We start from the raw sequence: 18,075 nt of genomic DNA on the forward strand, positions 1-18,075 counted from the left end.
TTAAGGAACTACGAGGTAGCTTTTAGAATGATGTCATAGGAGCACACCACGTAATAATACACAGAAAAGTATGTGATAATTTTTTTTTTTAGCTGTGTTAAAATAAACGTTCTAACAAATAAGCAATTGGACCCTTTTTTCTGTGTAATAAAATGAGAATCGTTGCTTTACATTTGTCCCCGGCTCATCTGTTCCTTCATTCCTCCTAGTCTGTTAACATCACGTGACGACCAGCTACGGAGGCCGTTTTGTTTCTCCAAACTCAAATTGCATTCAGACTGAGAAACATTAGAGCAAACCAAAGCTCAGTCCAATAGCAAATAAACCAAGACCACCTAGAAAAACTGAAAAACAATACAAGAAATTACTTTTACTTCTAGCATTTTGCAGTATCAAATATTTGCTTTATTGAAATTCAGCCCCCTATTGAAATGAACAGTTTTCATACCGTCTTTAGGTACTCATGTTACCTTCAGCTTTATATGTTTTTTGTGTTCAGCACCTCCAAAAGGATGCATGAGGAACATGCTTTCCAGCGAAAATATTCAATGATCAGTTGCCACAGAAATGAAACAACAGAGTGGAATAAAAATATCTACCCCACATCTGTTAAATATGCAACTTTGAGAAGTATAAAAACCCATTACTGACGTTTCCTCCATTTGTGGACCAAAATCCCAACTAAAAGTCTTCTCTTTCAGCAGCTGAGTCTGCTTGATAAAGCTTGTGAATGCAGACTGGAGATGGGGATGTTCTTGGGTTTCTGCAATCAAGTAAACTCTGTCAGCTAAAAAGCCTCTGAAAAAGCTTTCTACACGGGAGATGCAAAAATTAGCAATAATTTATTTGTTCTTTCGATTTGGGTACAATTCTAACACTCTAGTAGGACCAGAGGTGGTCTACATTCAAATACCTTAATTTCATCTGTAGAGATAAATCAGTATAATATCTGTCTTGCAGAAACTGCATTAAACAGTAATCAGACTAAAATAATTCAGTTTTGAGGGTAAAATATGCTGATCTTTTTTCTCATTTAAAGTAAAACTTTAATTCGTCATATATTAATAACTCTGAATATGCTTTAGCATGTCAGATACAGGAAACAAGACTATTAACAAGAGAATGCAACAATTACCCTTTAGCCTCTAAAAGACATAACTTTGAATTGTTACTCAAAAATTGTCACTTTTGTACTTTTTTTCTCTCTTATTCAATTTCTACTTGAGTAATATCTATTTGACGCAACTCTACTTTTACTCGAGTTTCATTTTTGGAAACTCCCCCTCTCTGAGCGATACATTGCACCTTTAAAATATCCATTTAACAGCTTGTTTTAAGGGCTGCCAGGAGGATTAAACGTCTAACTTTAAAGGGAATCTCAACGGATGTTGGGAATTTATCATGGCAGCTTTGTATCCTCCCAAATGTTCACATTAAATTCACTGTTCTATCCATTACAAGCTTAACAGTTAGCGACTCATTTAATTTTACAGAAAGATGCACATACAGTACACGGTGCGTGTGGATTCAGTGAATTCATGGGTGAGTTTTGGTGACTGAGCACAGATGCTCATCTCGGACGCTGCCAGCTCCTGCTGGAGTCAATGGCGTGCTTCCGATCTTTATGCAATTGCCAGACTTTCGGGAGATCTGCTTAGCTTGCCTGTCTATCAAACACGTCTATTAGTTTGAGGTGGGGGCACAAATAGCTGAAGGGGGCTGCCGGCCTGAGGAGCATCAGAGCTGGCCTGTCGGTGCCTGCTGAAGCTGCTGGAGTCAGCAGAAGAGCTCATAATTCATCTGTTCATCTGTTTATCCATTTTGTCATCGTGATTGATGACTTTGTGTAATAAATCACACCCTACCAGAATATTAGCTCATCGGCTTTGACCCATATTAAGTCGGGTGTGGAGTAAAACTAAACTTTATACGTTCAGAATAATCTTGATTTATCATCATTGAGGCACTAAAGAGGCAGCAGAATGAAGAAACAGAACTTCTGAACCCAGACATCAAACACGGTGTCGTTAATGCTACGCCAAAAAAAAAAAAAGCTCAACAACTTGAGGCCTAAAGTCTTGGCTTTGCAAATTCCAAGCATTTTTCACTCAGTTGGAGCTACCTTTACTCACAAGTGGGGTCAAAGCTGGGAAAGTCTGTGTTTTCTTAAGAGGAAAAACTTATGATGAAAAGCAACATGCATTGAGGAAGTAGATGATGTCTACAGCATGCTCCTTCAGAGGGGACAAGAGGAGGCAGTTACGGTAGGATGCAAGGCTTTTTCTCCTTTTTTTTTAGCCTGCAGTTTTACGATGGATGGAAGATATTTGGCTGAGAAAGTGGGGCTACAGGCCAGAGGAAAGGAATAGGGAGAGGGGGGTGGGGACGGAGCCTTTTCCCTTTTACTGAAAGGCCATTTCACTGCCTGCTGTTACCATAACAACGGGCTACAGACCAGTGGAGGTGGAGGGGTGCGTCACAAAGTTTCTCTTTGGGCTGCAAGACTCCAAGCACAGAGAGAAGACTCCAAAACATGGAGGAAAAAAATGGGCCTCGGAGGAAACATTCAGCTGCAGATGATTTATATGGAGATGTTTGTTTTCTTCTCTTCTGACTGATTGTAAAGGGATAGTTTTTGGCTCCAAATGATTGACTGCTGGCAGGGGCGGACTTACCATTGGGCAAAGGTAGGCAATTGCCTGGGGCCCCAAGTTAAACAATAAAAAGAAATTTCTAAACAAAATTTTGTGCCCATTAATATTTAACTGTCATTAAAAAACACCCAAAATCACTGAAATGGCATGAGACTGATCATATGAAAAATTTTACTCCTCTCCCTTCTCTCTATAGAAATGGAATATTCCAGTTTACAGCAAGGCCAAATCCGAATTCTTCTCCAACCCCTCCATTTGTAGGGGCATTTAAGGCTTTAGTGGTGTCAGAAATTGTTTTCTTTAAGGCAAAAAGATTAGGTGCATATCCCTCATTGACTGTATATTCACTGGACATATAAGCCCTCCCCTCTCGTGCTCCAAATAGGAAGTACACGCTGGTTCCAAGAAGTGTAAATTCCAATAGACTTCCATTGAGAAATAGACTGTTATTTCTCAGCCATACTATTTGTAACCATTATTGCTCTGATACCTTCTTCTTAACATCTTCTTTATAATCTTATTTTTTCTAAAAGATATTTTTTCTTCAACACTTTATTTAAGTTATAAACTGATCAATCAGATGTATCAGTAAAAGCATGTGGTGCCCACTGGCTTCACCTCAAACATTTGATTTAAAGCCCATTGAGAGCCCACTTTCAGTGGAAGGGGTGTGGTCTACCCAATAGCTCACTCATGATTGGCAAATGTAGATGCCCTAAAAACATGACTCAGACCAATCACTGTTGACGGGTTTCAGACAATCAGGAAGTCACGTTGAAGGCTTTAGCCTTATTTCTCGATGTGGCTCCATATCACCTTATTGCAGAAAAATGGTGCCTGAATTGGCTTCATGTTTCATGCTTGTCATGAGAGCCTAAATAAAGGCATTTTCTAAGGGTGATGTCACACCAGCTTTGTCAAATGATAAAACATTCTGACTACTGGAACCCAATCATTCTCAGGGATCAGGAAGGGCTGGTCTCAGAGAGGAGGACTGAAGAGGAATGGAGCAAAATATCACTTTGAGGTTGTTTTTATGAGATAAATTAACAACATAATAACATGTAAAAGCTCAAAAAAGTTATTTTGCATGACACAGGTCCTTTAAAGGCTTATTCTTGACAATGATTTGTCTGTGGAACTAGGTAAGGATTAAAACAACCGCTACAGGGGTCCCATTTCATTTTTCGCCTGGGGCCCCCAAATTGCTAAGTACGCCACTGACGACAGGCCCATTCTGCTTCAGAAGTTCAATAGGGAACCTTATTATGAATTTGGTGAGGCCCAAAATCAGACCCACATAGGGTTTGGAGAGACCAAAATGAACTGATTCCACCTTTGAAAAGGTGATAAAGTTTCATTGATTTTCTAACGGGGTGTTGGTACATCCTCTACAAAGTGGAGATTTGTAGCTGTGGAAACAAAGCTTGGGAGCAAGTGTCATTCAGCTTCAAGTTCTGATGTTGCGGCGCCCAATTCGGGGCGAAAACGCTTCAGTTCGTCCGTCTGTGATGACAGAGACGCGGAGGGAAGCTGGAGGCTGTCCACAGACACGCGCCGGTCCGAACCGGAGCCGGGTACTACCACACTGTTCCATTTCTACAAGTCATCCTCTGCCCAGCGGGAGGAAAAGCAGGCCTGTGGCTATATTCAGCACCACCCTCCAGCCCTATTGCAGATGCCATTTAAATGCGGCATGTGCTGTTTGTGCGCGGAACAACACGAACGCCGAGCGGCGCGGAAAAGGGAAAACGAACCCAAACGAATTTGAATCGAGCTTACCTGCAGATGTTCCTGGAATCGTATCGGCAGGATCTGAGCCATTGTTTTTACGAGTCTGGAGAATCCACAGAGAAGGAGAGGGGACGGGGACAACGAGAAGAAAGAGGGGGGTTTCTTCTAACTGTGTCCTAGACGCCCCAAAAGCCAAACTGGTAGAAAGTTATCTGTGGACCGGGAGGCTCGCGCTCGCAAATCCTGCGACTGCTTCTACGCTGAAGCCCCCCTACGCCAGCTCTCAATAAAACACTCCACACATCCGCCAAGAAAACTAGTCCACACGAATAACAGCCGAACCAAACGTGTTTCCTCAGAACCCCTTGAAGAAACCCCCCCTAACTTAAAACATCAACATACATGTATTAAAAACTGATGACAACATACAATGCTTATGCTGTCGTTTTCCCCATGGAGTGCTGCACAACACCCCTTTGATGTGTAGCCTTCCGCAGCAACCCCCGCCCCCTTTCTGTCCACCAACTTCGAAGTCGGGGTTCTTCACGCACGCGCTACCTTCTACCAAAAGTGCACGTGCACTGAATGGATGACGCAGGGCCCTAGAGAATGCTGACGTTTCTACGTTTTTTCTCTAGAAGCTGCTAATTCGACATTTTCAATACCGGCTTTCAACGCTATTACGTCTGCAGCCGAAACACCCAGAGGCTATAATAAACTGGATTCACTGCAGATGGTTCTTTTAGCTTGACATAACATTGAATTTTGAACATTCTAAATCAAGTTTTTTTTATATAAGCTGCATGGAAAGTCAGTGATTTGACACATTTTCCTTACTGCAACCAATTTATTTATTTATTTACTTACAGGATAAATAAAAATAATTATTTTATTTATTTATTTATGTCAGTCTTACTCTTCTTTCTTGTCATAATTTCCAAATCCATCTTTGTATTTTTCTCTTTTCAACACTTTCGCCTGGTTTTGGTCCAATAGTTCTGGATTAGACTCAGCCTTTAATGACTTTGTACTTTTTTCTATTCAGTTCATACTTTATTTCTAATAGGAAAAATTACAGCAGATTATGCCAATTCAAATTATTTTCTTAACCCTTAGTTTCTGAGCATCAATGACCAACTATTTCTTGTTATTCAAAACTGTTTTTGCTTGATATCAAACTTTTTATAACAAGCCCCAGCTTCTTTTTTTTATTATACACAATAATTCTGCAAAGAAGCTAAAAGTGTCAAAAACTCTATTCTGAGTGGTAAATCTTCTCATATCTTTTTAAGGCAAAATCACAAAAACTTAAATCAAACAGTTTCAAACAAAATGTCAAACATGCCGAGACAAAATGAAAATGTTTAAATCCCAAACAGAGCAAAGATGAGGTCAGCGGGCAAAGCTCCAATGAAGTTTTGAAGATTTATTCCAATTACTTGCACAATTATCTGTTATAACTCTTTTTACGTTTGTTTTAACCTCCAGAGAAGCAACACGTTGAATTTTATCACCCTCAAAAGAACAAACTTACCATATTCCCGCCCAAACACAATATATATCATGTTGGAAAGGCTAGCATGTCCTTATTTAAGCACATAGTGGAAGAGAACATAAAATGAGGCAAAAATATAAAGAAAAAAATATTTCCTTCAATGAATGGACTGGTTCCCCAGAATTTCAAAACTAAAAACTTTCAAAATCCTTACGTTTTGAATGAAAGCTATTTAGAGGGGCAAACTCACTGTTTATTCCTGTATGCAGTTCTTCAGTTGATATACAGTTAAACAAAAAAGCAAAAAAAAAATAAATCAAAACCAAAAATATCTCAAATTTAAAACATAGGCAAGGTTCTGTTGGTAAAAAAAAACATGCTGGCTGAGATTGAGTTGGAAAAGATTCCCCAAATCTGCTTGTCTCCTGACACCACAGCAGAATGCTATATACCCCTAAATGTTGAAATATGCAACCTGCAGACCCTTATGCTATACTGGACGAAAAAATATAACTTAGTCTTTAGATAACTGGGTGTATTTACAAGAAAAAGTAAAAAATAAATGCCTCGTTTATCATGTTAGATCATTTTTGGATGCATTATATCACACAATCACAAATAATCTGTTCAATACACTTCATAAAAGTGTAAACATTTTGATTTTCAGAGTTGTGGTTTAATATCTTAAACAGAAAAATGGGAATCTTGTTGATTTTCAAAAAACTTTTGGCAGAAATGGAGGATTTACTCTCATAGGATAAAACCACACCTCAAACTCCTGTCAGTTATTTTTCCCAAGTTAAAACAAAGTTTTGCACAAACTTTTAGCAAAACAATTCTTTTTCAAACTCATCAAACTAACGTGTCAATCAAAAAAAGTACACTAAACAAAAGCTGTAGAAATATTAATCGAATTCCTAATTTAAAAAGCTTGGAAGCTTTTGCAATGCAGTTTATTTTAACATCTGAAATGCTTTATGAGTTTTCTTGCATAAAAAAAAAAAAAGAACTAAACTTGCGAAAGTTTTCCTGTTTTGCACAGTCCCACTGTTTTCACAAATGAGGCTGTTGCTAAAAAAGTAGTGATTCCTCCAGATGTAACATCAGATAATATAATACAAGAGTGGAAAATAAAGATGCACTCCTCATTTATACAAGCAGAAATATCCAGTTTGTGTTTACAGACGCTAAAACAAAGGATTGCATTTACTAACAGGCTATCATTTCATCCAGGAAATTACAGTTTACACTTCTCTTAAAGATACGACACAATGTAAATGAAAAAAATGCTTATAAAAACCACAAATGACATCTGATCTTCATCCGCTCTTCTGTCAGGAACTTGTTGTGTTTCTAGATTATTTATAGTTCTTTGTTTTGCTGGTTTCATGGAGAAGTGACTGAACTTCTCGGACAAACATTAAACTTTTGACCTTGTGACTCTACTCATCATCTTGTAAATGCAGTTTTAAGGGCGTCCAGGGTAAGTTAAATGTACTGAGTGCTTGGCCTGGCTCTTGCTGTCAATCAGGAGCAGTTTATTCTTCTTGTGGTGAGAAATCATCTCATCGAGACTGCTGAACGTCTAAAGGGGGGATGGAAAAAAATGGAGTGAAATCACAGTGAAATCAGAACAGAAAGGACAGTTTTCTTCTTTGTCTTCACCTCTTCGTTCGTTTTGCCCTCTTTTCCAAGGGCGTAACCTTGCACGTCCTCCAGGAAGCGGATGGGGATGTTGTAGACCTTCTGCTGGTAGAGAACGGCGAGGGTGAAGGGCTGACTGGTTCTCTGGTCCGAGCTGTGGCGAATGAGGAAGGCACCGTCCTACGAGGGAAAAGGAGAACAAAACTGGAAAATCTTGGATTTAGATTCACAAAGATGGGTTCTTATTTACAGTAAATGCTGGATTATCTCAAACTTTATTTATAAAGCACTTTCAGAATAAACTGCAGTTAACCAAAGCCCTGTACATAGGAGTTAACCCTTTAATGTTAATTGACTTACTGTAACTTTTCATCCGCTTCAGAATCTGCTGGAATTGCGTTGATTGTGTCAGCGGTTGAAAAGTTAAGTTATGTTAAAGAGTATTTGTTATTTAGGCCACACCGGTCACATCTCAGGTGTTACAGCATAAGAGAAGCTAAAACAAAATAAATGATGTGCTGTAAAATATAAGTTCAGTCAATTATGTGGAGACACTAAAGAGACTTTTTTACCTGTCCTTTTAACTAATGTTTATGGTGCATTATGTACAATCATATTTTATTAATTTTTGTAATTTGTTGTATAATACTGTTCTTAACTTGTGTGTTCCTGACATTGTGCTTTTTTAAAATGTAATTTCATTAATATGAGTATAAAATTCTATCTATAAATGTAAAGGGTTTTCTGAGTATCTGTCTATGATAGAAAACAAAATGTGGTTCAACCAGATGATAATTTTGCCATTTTCATTAATATATTTGCACATTTTGATCTAATTGGCTGATTGGGATTGAGATGAAGTTTATTATATGTGCACACAAATTATGAAATGTAACATAAATTAATGAAATACATAAATATCTGTTTTGCAAACTATATTAACAGGGATTAGAAAAACATAGAAACTAAAATCTATTTTTAAGGAAAAATGATCATTTAAGAAAAATGTTTGCTGTAACTTAGCTTTAATAATATTAATTTAATTTAATGATTTCTCAAAGGGTTCAGCCTTTTGCCAGGCCAATTGTGATTTTTTTTTGTCTTGCCTGAATAAATAAAGGTTAAATACATAAAACAAATAAAAAGTTACTTTTATAAGAAGTTGTGTGAGGAGTCATGGGATGTTTGTTTTTTATTTAATCTTTATTTGACCAGGAAATCCCACTGAGATCAGATCTCTTTTTTAGGGCAGACCTGGATGGAAAGATGTCTTAATGAAGAAGACGGGGATTTTATTTCAATTTTGGTGTCTATGTTTTCGTTTTTAATTGTAAACCGCTTTGAGTTGCACAAAATATGACAAGCGCTTTTTATAAATAAAGTTTGATTGATAAAAAAATCCACTGAAAAACTCTGATCAGTTGGGGTCGTAGCAAATTTCCTTTTCCAAAACCTGATGAAAATGTACAGATAATAATTTACTTCTACAAATAAAATAAACGTCAATGAGACTGTATGGGATTTTATTTTACACTCATGTTACAATTTTTGAATAAGCTCAGTTTACCTTGTTGACTCTTTCCAGGAAATCCTCGGCTGTTTTTCTTGTACAGTCTCCAGCAAACCACTCTTTGTCCTAAAACGTTTCACAAACTAGTCAGTTTTAATTGATTTTGATTGATCAAACATTATTGAAAACAATTAAACTCAAGAAAAGTCAGGGAAAGTATGTTTACATTTCAACAAATCTGAGCTTTTCTGTCTTAAAAATATTTTTTTCTTAAAACATAAAAATGAGCGATCAAACCTCCAAAAACAGGACACTATCAACATTACAACTTGGTGGTTTAAGATTTAATTTAGTAACTGAAAATGTGAAATATTTTTAGCATTTCATTTAAAGAATCAAGTTTAAATAAAGTACTATAATTTAAATTATTTCTAGACCTTTTTTCCTTATGACTTACCTCATCCCTCAACGGTTTATTCACTCTCATTCCACCTTAAAACACAGAGAAAACCTCCTATGAACACTCATACATTCTGTATCTTTAGTTAATTATTCAAAGTGCTGCACGACTAGTGACAAGACGATCTCTAGCTTTAAGAGAAATGGGAGTTTACCCTGAGGCTTTAGCAGATAGCTCACACCGGGAGTAAGAGTGGCAAATTCGGTGCGACATGTGGGATGCTTATACTTAGCAGGCTGGCTGACATTTTGTGTTAATACAGAAGATGACTCCTGACCTGTTTTTCTGTCAATCACTGGAGGAAACATTGAACTCTGAAAGGAAGTGGTATGACAATGTATTATGGTATTGGGAAAATTATTGAATAAAAAATGAACTTTTAAACCTACTAAAGTAAACTTACAGATTTCCCTCCAGGAATCGGAGGCTTTGCCCTGCTGATAGTCAGAGTGAAAAACTTGATGCATGTTTCACAGCAGCAGGATGATGTTCAACCATGACAGGACACATTTGTGTTGCCAAATGAGGAACGTTTCTGTGAGATAAACTTACATCGGCATGGGAACTGCAGCCGTCGAGGGAGACGGCGGCTTCCTCATTGGTGCACGTGGACCAGGAGAGCACGCTATCAAGACAGTGAGACACACCGTTGTATGAAAGTGTCATATTTTCCAATCCTGTTATATATGCAAATTCCTGATGAGCATTTTGTTTGTGCGTGCATGCGAACAGATGCAAATTGAACGCACCTGCTTCTGGTTCCAAGTACAGGTCATCATTTTCTTCCTAAAACAAAGAAAGAAACGCGTCAGGGAACAAGGATCGTTTTCTTTAAAGTTATGTACAAATAAAACCTTTCCAAATAGCTTCTTTTATAGGACAGTTGTGCGCATTCATCTTTCTTTAATTCATTAAAATCTGAAGAAATTTGTTCTCCACGTGACCCTGAGGGAGTGGTGAGCTGCAGACATAGCTGCACGGAACCATTTGGTGGTTTAGCCCTCCAACCTTCATGCTGGGTTGAGTCAAACAGGAAGACATTGAGTCCCATTTTTAGAGTCATAAATGACTCAGCCTGGGTTTGAACTCACGACCTTTCAGTCTCAGGGCAGACACTCTAGCACAAGTCCACAGAGCTGGTTCCACTTACTTAAAATGTTTAAAACAAAACACATAATTTAAACTCTTTAGAAAATAAACTTGAAGGAAAACTTAAAGAAAGTAAAAAAAAAAAAAATAGGTGTGAACTAAGTCAATGCTTAATTTAAAAAAACAAGAGAAAAATGTTATATTTTTGGGCAAGTATGTACGACAGAGTATTAGGGCCAGTTTAAAAACACATTTTTGTTTAAATCACGACTTTAAATCTTGTGAATTTAAGAGAAAAAAGTTGTAACTGTTAAATTATGACAACAAATTTGTATGCTTATGATATTAAAAGTTAAAAGCCAAATTTATGACTTTTTTTCTTGTAAATGTACATCTTTTAATCACGTAATTTTACAATAATAGAACTTGTAAACTTGTTATTTAGTTTTTATTTTATTATTTATTTTGGTGGCCCTAATACTCCGTCATAAGAATGAATGAATTAAGCTTTATTTTTATAGCGCTTTACAAATCCTTTAGGGGCACCAAAGTGCTTCACAATAAAAGAAAGACAGAATAAAAAAATAAGGCAAATTAAAAACAAAATAAAAGCAGTTACAGTAGCAATAAAATATAAACTTCCAAGACTTCCAAGAGTTCTCCATAATGATCCATATGAAATATTTAAATGTGATTTTAATCTTTGTATTCAAATCTAAGTTAACACAGAGGGTTCAATGTAAAAGATTAGAATCAGGTTTTACTCACCGGCTCCTGGTTTGGATCCAGATAGACATCTGAAGTACAGAAATGAAACACTTGCACAGTTAGACCTTTGTACAAAATGTCTCCAATCATAGACAATTTTTTGGTCAAAGAATACATTGTAAATGTTTTCATTTTCATTATAAAGCCATATTAAAAATCAATATTTTTTTGCCCCATTAAAAGTCAAGAAATTATTATAATGAGACAAAATAATTTTGCTCCAAACTCTTGAAATTTGTGGTTTAAATTTTAAGAATGTTATTTCAAAGTTCAACAAAAGTCAGAATGGCATTCATTGTCAGTATTTTGTAAACAAAAATGTAGTTTTATATTCAAAGAATAAAAATTTCCACTTCTTGCATTCATTTTTTCGTCATTGTAATCACAATAAACTACAATTAGGCACTTAAAGACTAAAAAATACAAATTATTTGCATAGAACTAGAAAAAAAAAGATGGATTATTGGGCTGTAAAACATTAAATGTTAAGTAATTCTATACAGTTAGCTTTTTTATGCACTTTTTGAATGCTTGTATAAAATAAATGTCTATAACAAAGTTCCAAAGCAGTTTTCTCCAATCTATCAACTAATAAAAGGAGCACAATGTCCTGCTTTTGGTTTTCTCTCGTTTGTGAAACAAAGATCCAGCAGATTTGTTTGATCCACAAGCTGTAGTTCAGAAACATCTCAGCAGGGGGCGTTCTCTTCTTTGATTCATCTTCTGGTGTTGTTATTTATTTATTTATTTATTTGTAATTGAGAGTATTTTCTATAATGGTGAAAGGGATTACTGCACCTTCCTCATTGGACTCAGAGACTGGAGGAGGAGGAGGAGGCATCATCTTCTTCCTCCCAGGCTTGTCATTTCTGTCTACTTCAGGCGCTGGTGGTGAGAGGACACGAAGCAGTCATGTGACATTTAAATATGACATTAAAACACCTCAAGGTCATGGTCAAAACTCACGTTTTTTCATATCATTGATTAAATCTTGACGTTGTTGGCGTTTCTAGATGGTAAAAGTCAAAATTCAGTAAAAATGAAAGATGTATTGAAAGTTTTTAGACGATAAAAAGCTGGTGTTACCATATTTTTAGGTGCTTGGGGAGGTAGAGGAGCAGCCTCCCTCTTGGGAATACCTGGGTTGGTCGTCCTCTCTGCAATAAATAAAAGTTGCATTTGTGAGTTTTTTTTTTCATTTATGTTAAAATAACTAAATGTCAGATGAAAGTTGTACCCAAATAAATGTTGTCCTGTACTTGGGTCTGTGGCACTTTGACTGCCGGACGCTCACAGGGAGGGGCTTCATACATGTCCCCTTCCTCATCATCCGTCTGGTGATGTCAATAAGTGACCAAATGCACAATTTAGGGATAAAGTCTACATAGATAATGGAGACAAAAAGATGCTTCTTTTCACTTACAAACTCATCTTGTGGCCAATCAAATCCAGAGTTGCCTGAAAAATACAAGGTGAACGACGCATGAGTACCCGCACAGTATTTCATTATTTTCTTATGTCAAACTAGCATCACCTGGCCGTCTGGGAGGAGCTGGAGGTCCAGCGTTCCTGTAAGGAGGTGACATGAAGCTCAAATGTTTAGTAATTCTGGTGAGACTTTAAGTCTTAAATAAATGTAATCACACTTACAGGTTCTTCAGTTTTCCAAAAAAGGTCTGAAAGACAGAAAACGAAAATCTTTACTATCCAAGTAAAAACAAAGTGACAGACTCAGATTTTTAATAGGGACACAGCTGGCCGCTTTTGAATTTCCTTCAGGATTAATAAAGCTTTATTCTATTCTATTCTACATTTTCTTTTTGTTTTTTCAAAAAAATATTCAAAATAAACACCAGTTTGTAATTGTGGGACCGTTTTAATATTTTGAAAGTAGTAGACTGATTTTTTCTTTTTTTTTTTATTGATTATGAAAGTTATCCATCAATATCTTGCCAGTTTTTCAATACATTCAGTGGGATTCCTGTCTCCTGTTTCTTTAAAAAATTAAGGTTTCAACCAAACTTGCTGTTTTCATGCAGGGCTGCAGCTCAGTTCTTCAGAATATTGGGTCTGTCAACTTATCAGGGATCAGCAGAAATGGAAGTCACCACCATGAGTGAACTATGATGCAAAAAAAAAGACCAGTAGCTTAAACCAAATTTTAACAGTGTTATCTGTTTTAGGCTAAGCAAATCAAGCATTTATCAGAACAGATTGGGCTTTTTTTTCAGAGTTCACATTAACTGATAGTTGAGGTTCTTGGCTTGTTCACCAGTTTAGACTGATAGAATGTGTGAATGAGGTCAACCCCATCTCCATTTCTGACCCAGAGTACTTTGAGCTGCTCCTCTGAGTTTTTGTCCCACTGAAACAACACTAGTGTTTGTGAAATTTACATTGTGTTTCAAATGGACTCATACTTGGTTTACCAGCTTGAAGTTATGACTTGTAAAGAAGTAAATAGAAGTGCGTTCTGTTTCCTCTGAACCAGCTGGAGTTAGTGGGTGTTTTTTTCTATGCTTGGCCGTATAGCGTTCAGTGTCTTCGTGTCACGTTTAGTGTGCTCTACAACTTAGAAAACTGGTTCAAAGATCACGGTAAGCAAACTAAAATAGCACCAGTATAGTGTTCAGGTGGTTTTACCAATCACTCACATTTGGCTGTTTATCTGCTTCCTTGAGTCAGACAGTCAGAATGACCACACAGGTTCTTTGTTTGGTGCTTGTAAAACAAACGCTCTCTTTAGTTAACTCATCTCACAAAATCTTTAGTTTCTGCTGTAAAAGCAGCATCAAATACAATTGTTCTTAATTAAAATCTGTTTGCTGAGTTTGCACACACAAACTAGGACAGGATCATTAAGGAGCAGAATTCAAAACAACAGGATATAAATACACACCACAAAATATTATAAGTGTTCATCATTCTGAGAACCTTATTTAAAGACATACGTTCAATTTCTTTTTTAAATGCAGAAGTGGTTTTTGTGGGAAAACAGCGCAAACGGCTCGTTTACTGAATGCTTACTAAATTAAAGTATATCTTTTGGAAATCCTGCATACAATTAAGTAAAATAATTAGTCATTGTCGTAAATGCAGAGCACAGATTGATCAAATAATGAACGTAAAGTATGGAAGTGTGTGCAGTGGCACGTTTTCTCTATTCCAACTGTAATACTATTGTTAAACACATGTTTGATGATCATTTTGTCAAAATGTAATTGTAAAATACTCTTTAAATCAGTATTTTGACAAATATTTCTCTTCAAAGTAATAGGATTCAAACAGTTTCAGTTCAAAAGTTCCTATTTAAAAAAGAAAACATCAGGCTAAAGTAAGCTAATGTGTTTATTCTGTTGTAAGTGTCTCTGCTCTTGTTGTACCTTTTTGAAATGTATTTTATATTAGAAAAGTAGTTTTCATATAAATTCAATTTCACATTTTTAAGGTTTTATCTTGTCAGGATGAAGACAGTGCAATGAAAAAGTCACTGGTTGATTGTATCCTAAGAAAATAGCATATTTACCAAATAATTGGTCATTTATTTCATGTATAAGTGGAATAAATCTAGTGACAAATTCAGTCAAATCAGACTTAAGCTCATCTGCAGTTCGCAGGTTGAGGTGAAACTTCAGGTTGAACTGAGAAGTGGAGTTTTTCCCACAGAGCTCAGACACATTTTGAGGAAGTGTTGGAGTTGAGTCAATCATTACAGACTAAAGGAAAGGTCCACAGAAAGTAACTGCTTCTGTGCAAAAACAAGTGAAAATCGGTTTTATCGTAGCAGAGTAAATTTTGGTGGCTCTCTGAGCAGGAATGAGGAAAAGGTGATCGGATGAAGTAAAGGGATGAAACACCCATTATTCAAATGTGTCACTGATCGCACAATAGACGCAGTGTTTCTGTGGTATCTCACATGCTTTAAATACGAAAGACTGACCGTTGAATTAGTTAAATCAGCTTTAAAGATTCTGTTCTTTTAGACAAAGTTGAATATTCAGAACTAATTTTTGACACTTTCCAAAAATCCTTAAAAAAAAAATATATATATATTTTTCAACCAATACGATAATAAATCTAAAAAAATGTCAGCAAAGATTATTTAAATTAAAAAATGATCCATTTTGCTTTTACATCAGGCTTTGTTTAAAGCAGACCAAACTATTGCATGCTTCTGAGTGAACTTTGAAGTTCTCGATTAAAAACTGCAATACTTTTTTAATCATTGAACAGATAGCAAACCTGTAAAATACATTGATGTCTACATAAATTCATAGGAAACATCTTTAAAAGATATTCATAACTCCATAAAGTTGCAGCTAACGCCTTTAAAAGATCTCAATTTAATTCATGGTCCAACAATAATTTAATTTCGTAATTTCCTATATTTCCTCATTTAAATTCTATTTTCAGATATCCTGTAAAAAGTCAAATTAAGTTCAATTTTAAGGTCAGTTATTTGAAAATGTCCTTAAATAATCCAAACTCTTACAGGAAGCAGACTACTTTAATATAAATGAAACAATTGCAGAGAACAACATTTTTAAAAAACAGCATTTTCAGATCATTTAAGCAACAACTTTCATGAATTAGTTTGCTTCGAACTTTAGTTTGAAAGCATAGATGACATTTTTGCTGCATTTAATTGCTTAAAACAGAAACAAACAACTTCTGAAGTGACAGTAATGTGACCAAGTTTCAACAACATCTGTTTACTTCCCTCTCACTTCACCCGACGCTGGCCACCAAAATATCTGTAAAAAGAAGGGACTACTTTACCATTTTCATGATTTGAGGTCCAGCCTGACCAGCGATTAAGCCATGAGGAAGTCTTTGCTCGGGTCCTCAGATGCAAATGGTTGTGAAGATTAAACTCCTGTGATGCAGTGAGAACATGCAGCCACTCTCACTGGATTTATTTGCATTTCCTACCTGAAACAGCAGACAGACCGACAACCACACCTGCTGTCACACTGTCTTCCTCTAAATGAAACGCACATCAGAAACGACCCGCCTCCTCAGTTCCCCTCAACAGAAAAAAAATGCTTTTATATGATTCAGCAGATTCTATCAATAAACTGCCTCAAACTATTCTTACTTTTGTATGTAATGCTTTACTTGACACATAAAAATACCACTTAATAATTGAATTTTATGAATTAAAACTAATTTTTCAGTGAAATTGCAGCAGGAGATGAAATAAATGAACAAAAATAAATATGAATAAAAAACTAAGATACAGAATATTAAGAACTTTGTCTCAAAACAGCAACTTCAAGATAAAAAGATGAGCTTTAAGCTCTTTCTAAAAATGTAGAGTAAAAAAATAAGTGATTTATTTAAATAGTTATATTTCGGGCCGACCTCTGACCTCAGGAAGACCAGGAAGAAGAGCTTGAATGATCAACATGAAATAAATTCCTTATTTCAGCTCTTTGCTCTGGTTTTGTGGAGAGAAAAGATTTGACTCTGACTTTTGTGTTTGGTTTCACACTGTGTGTTGTGACATTCAAAGGTGCTCTGCTAAAAAAAAACGCAGCAACCAGGCTGTGTCTAAATATTCACACAAACGCTGAGCAGTTGTTGTAGGTGTTTCGATTTTACACCACTTAGCCTCACTACATTATCTGTCACACATCAAAACCTGACTTTTTAAATTATGTTTGATTATTTTTGAGAAATCTTTAATAAATAAATATAATCCCAGTGTTTTTGTTTGTTTGTTTCAGAGATCAGTGGAGATGCCTAAAATCAAATTTTAATGTGAAGATGACTTTTATGTGCATGCAAACCTAAATTAAAATGTAGGGAAAAGTATCAGCATCTTTCAGGCACAGACCAGGGAAAAGTGTTTCTGACATGAACCTCACTTCCTAATCCCAGAGGATGACCCGTCTGCTTTACACAATGGGAGATATTCCCACAGGAACACGAAACCATCAAACTGCAGCGCGGGTCAATAACTGCAAGTCGACTCATCGCAGTTAAGTGATGCATGAGTCAGCACATCAGGAAATCTACCTCAAACTCGGAGCATCAATATTCATGACAGCAAGAACCATTGCCCCCTCCAGGAGAAAACTGTGGAGCATTACAGCACAGCAGGAGGTGAAATGGAGACGGGAGGAATCACCAACAGGCTGAAGAAGCGGGTTATGGAAGCAAGTTGGAGCAAAAGCTTGAAACAAGATGGACTGAAGGACAGAGGCATGACTCTGCAATCTTCAATTCCTGCATTTCAGAAGATAAAATCCTCAGCAGTCTCTGAACTTGTGAGTTTGTTAATCAATTATGCAGGAATGAAGCCGACCCGTCAATTAGCATTGTTTTTATTCAAAATAAAGGATTCAAAAAATGTTAAGTCTGAATATACTAATACACAAATATACATATCTCCAAATACCCAAGTTAGAACCGGACAGTGGCGGACTTAGCCGTTCGGGGGCCCCAGGCGAGCAATAATATGGGACCCTCTGCAGCAGTTGTATTAATCATTTCAGTCTGGTTTTAGTAAAGAAGGAAAAAAAAAACACAAGAAAAACTAAACGATAGACCAAAACAGATCACTGTGGAGTGACAACAGAAAGAAAAATTCTCAAAATAAAAATTTTCTGCCTTTCTTTTTCTGTTCATTTTCTTATGATGAAGTATTAGCACCACAATGAAATAAAACAAATATAAATGTAAATTTATGACTTAAAAATGTGTAGTTTTACATATA

The 18,075-nt window shown here is 36.2% G+C and overlaps 2 protein-coding genes across 8 annotated transcripts in view; both read right to left on the reverse strand.

Annotated features, from left to right (window-relative positions):
- Positions 1 to 4,866, reverse strand: part of cltcl1 (clathrin, heavy chain-like 1) — a 31,213-nt gene extending 26,347 nt beyond the window's left edge. For 2 of the 4 annotated variants that reach the window (XM_024275166.2, XM_024275165.2), the window contains exon 1: positions 4,437 to 4,866. In XM_024275166.2, the coding sequence (XP_024130934.1) occupies positions 4,437 to 4,478 (42 nt within the window). In that variant the 5' untranslated portion in view covers positions 4,479 to 4,866. The remainder of the gene's footprint in view (positions 1 to 4,436) is intronic. The other 2 variants (XM_024275167.2, XM_024275168.2) reach the window with 2 other exon arrangements.
- Positions 4,867 to 6,744: 1,878 nt separating this feature from the next.
- si:dkeyp-117b11.1 (B-cell linker protein) lies at positions 6,745 to 16,383 on the reverse strand. 4 transcript variants are annotated; one of them, XM_024274581.2, is made up of 18 exons: positions 16,287 to 16,379; positions 16,134 to 16,198; positions 13,005 to 13,030; positions 12,889 to 12,923; positions 12,778 to 12,812; positions 12,592 to 12,688; positions 12,441 to 12,511; positions 12,321 to 12,363; positions 12,153 to 12,239; positions 11,355 to 11,383; positions 10,247 to 10,283; positions 10,050 to 10,122; positions 9,901 to 9,934; positions 9,652 to 9,811; positions 9,495 to 9,529; positions 9,095 to 9,163; positions 7,549 to 7,707; positions 6,745 to 7,468 (listed from the first exon to the last, which is right to left on the reverse strand). In XM_024274581.2, exons 2-18 carry the CDS (start codon positions 16,140 to 16,142, stop codon positions 7,352 to 7,354), a joined length of 1,116 nt encoding a protein of 371 aa, XP_024130349.1. In that variant the 5' UTR covers positions 16,143 to 16,198; positions 16,287 to 16,379; the 3' UTR covers positions 6,745 to 7,351. The 4 variants fall into 4 exon arrangements, with proteins under 4 accessions (XP_024130349.1, XP_024130350.1, XP_024130353.1 ...); XM_024274582.2 differs by having other exon boundaries at positions 9,901 to 9,931; positions 16,134 to 16,383; XM_024274585.2 differs by having other exon boundaries at positions 9,775 to 9,811; positions 9,901 to 9,931; positions 16,134 to 16,382.
- Between the last annotated feature and the right edge of the window lie 1,692 nt (positions 16,384 to 18,075).

Source organism: Oryzias melastigma, linkage group LG9 (assembly GCF_002922805.2).
Source record: "Oryzias melastigma strain HK-1 linkage group LG9, ASM292280v2, whole genome shotgun sequence".
NCBI classification, from domain to species: Eukaryota; Metazoa; Chordata; class Actinopteri; order Beloniformes; family Adrianichthyidae; genus Oryzias; species Oryzias melastigma.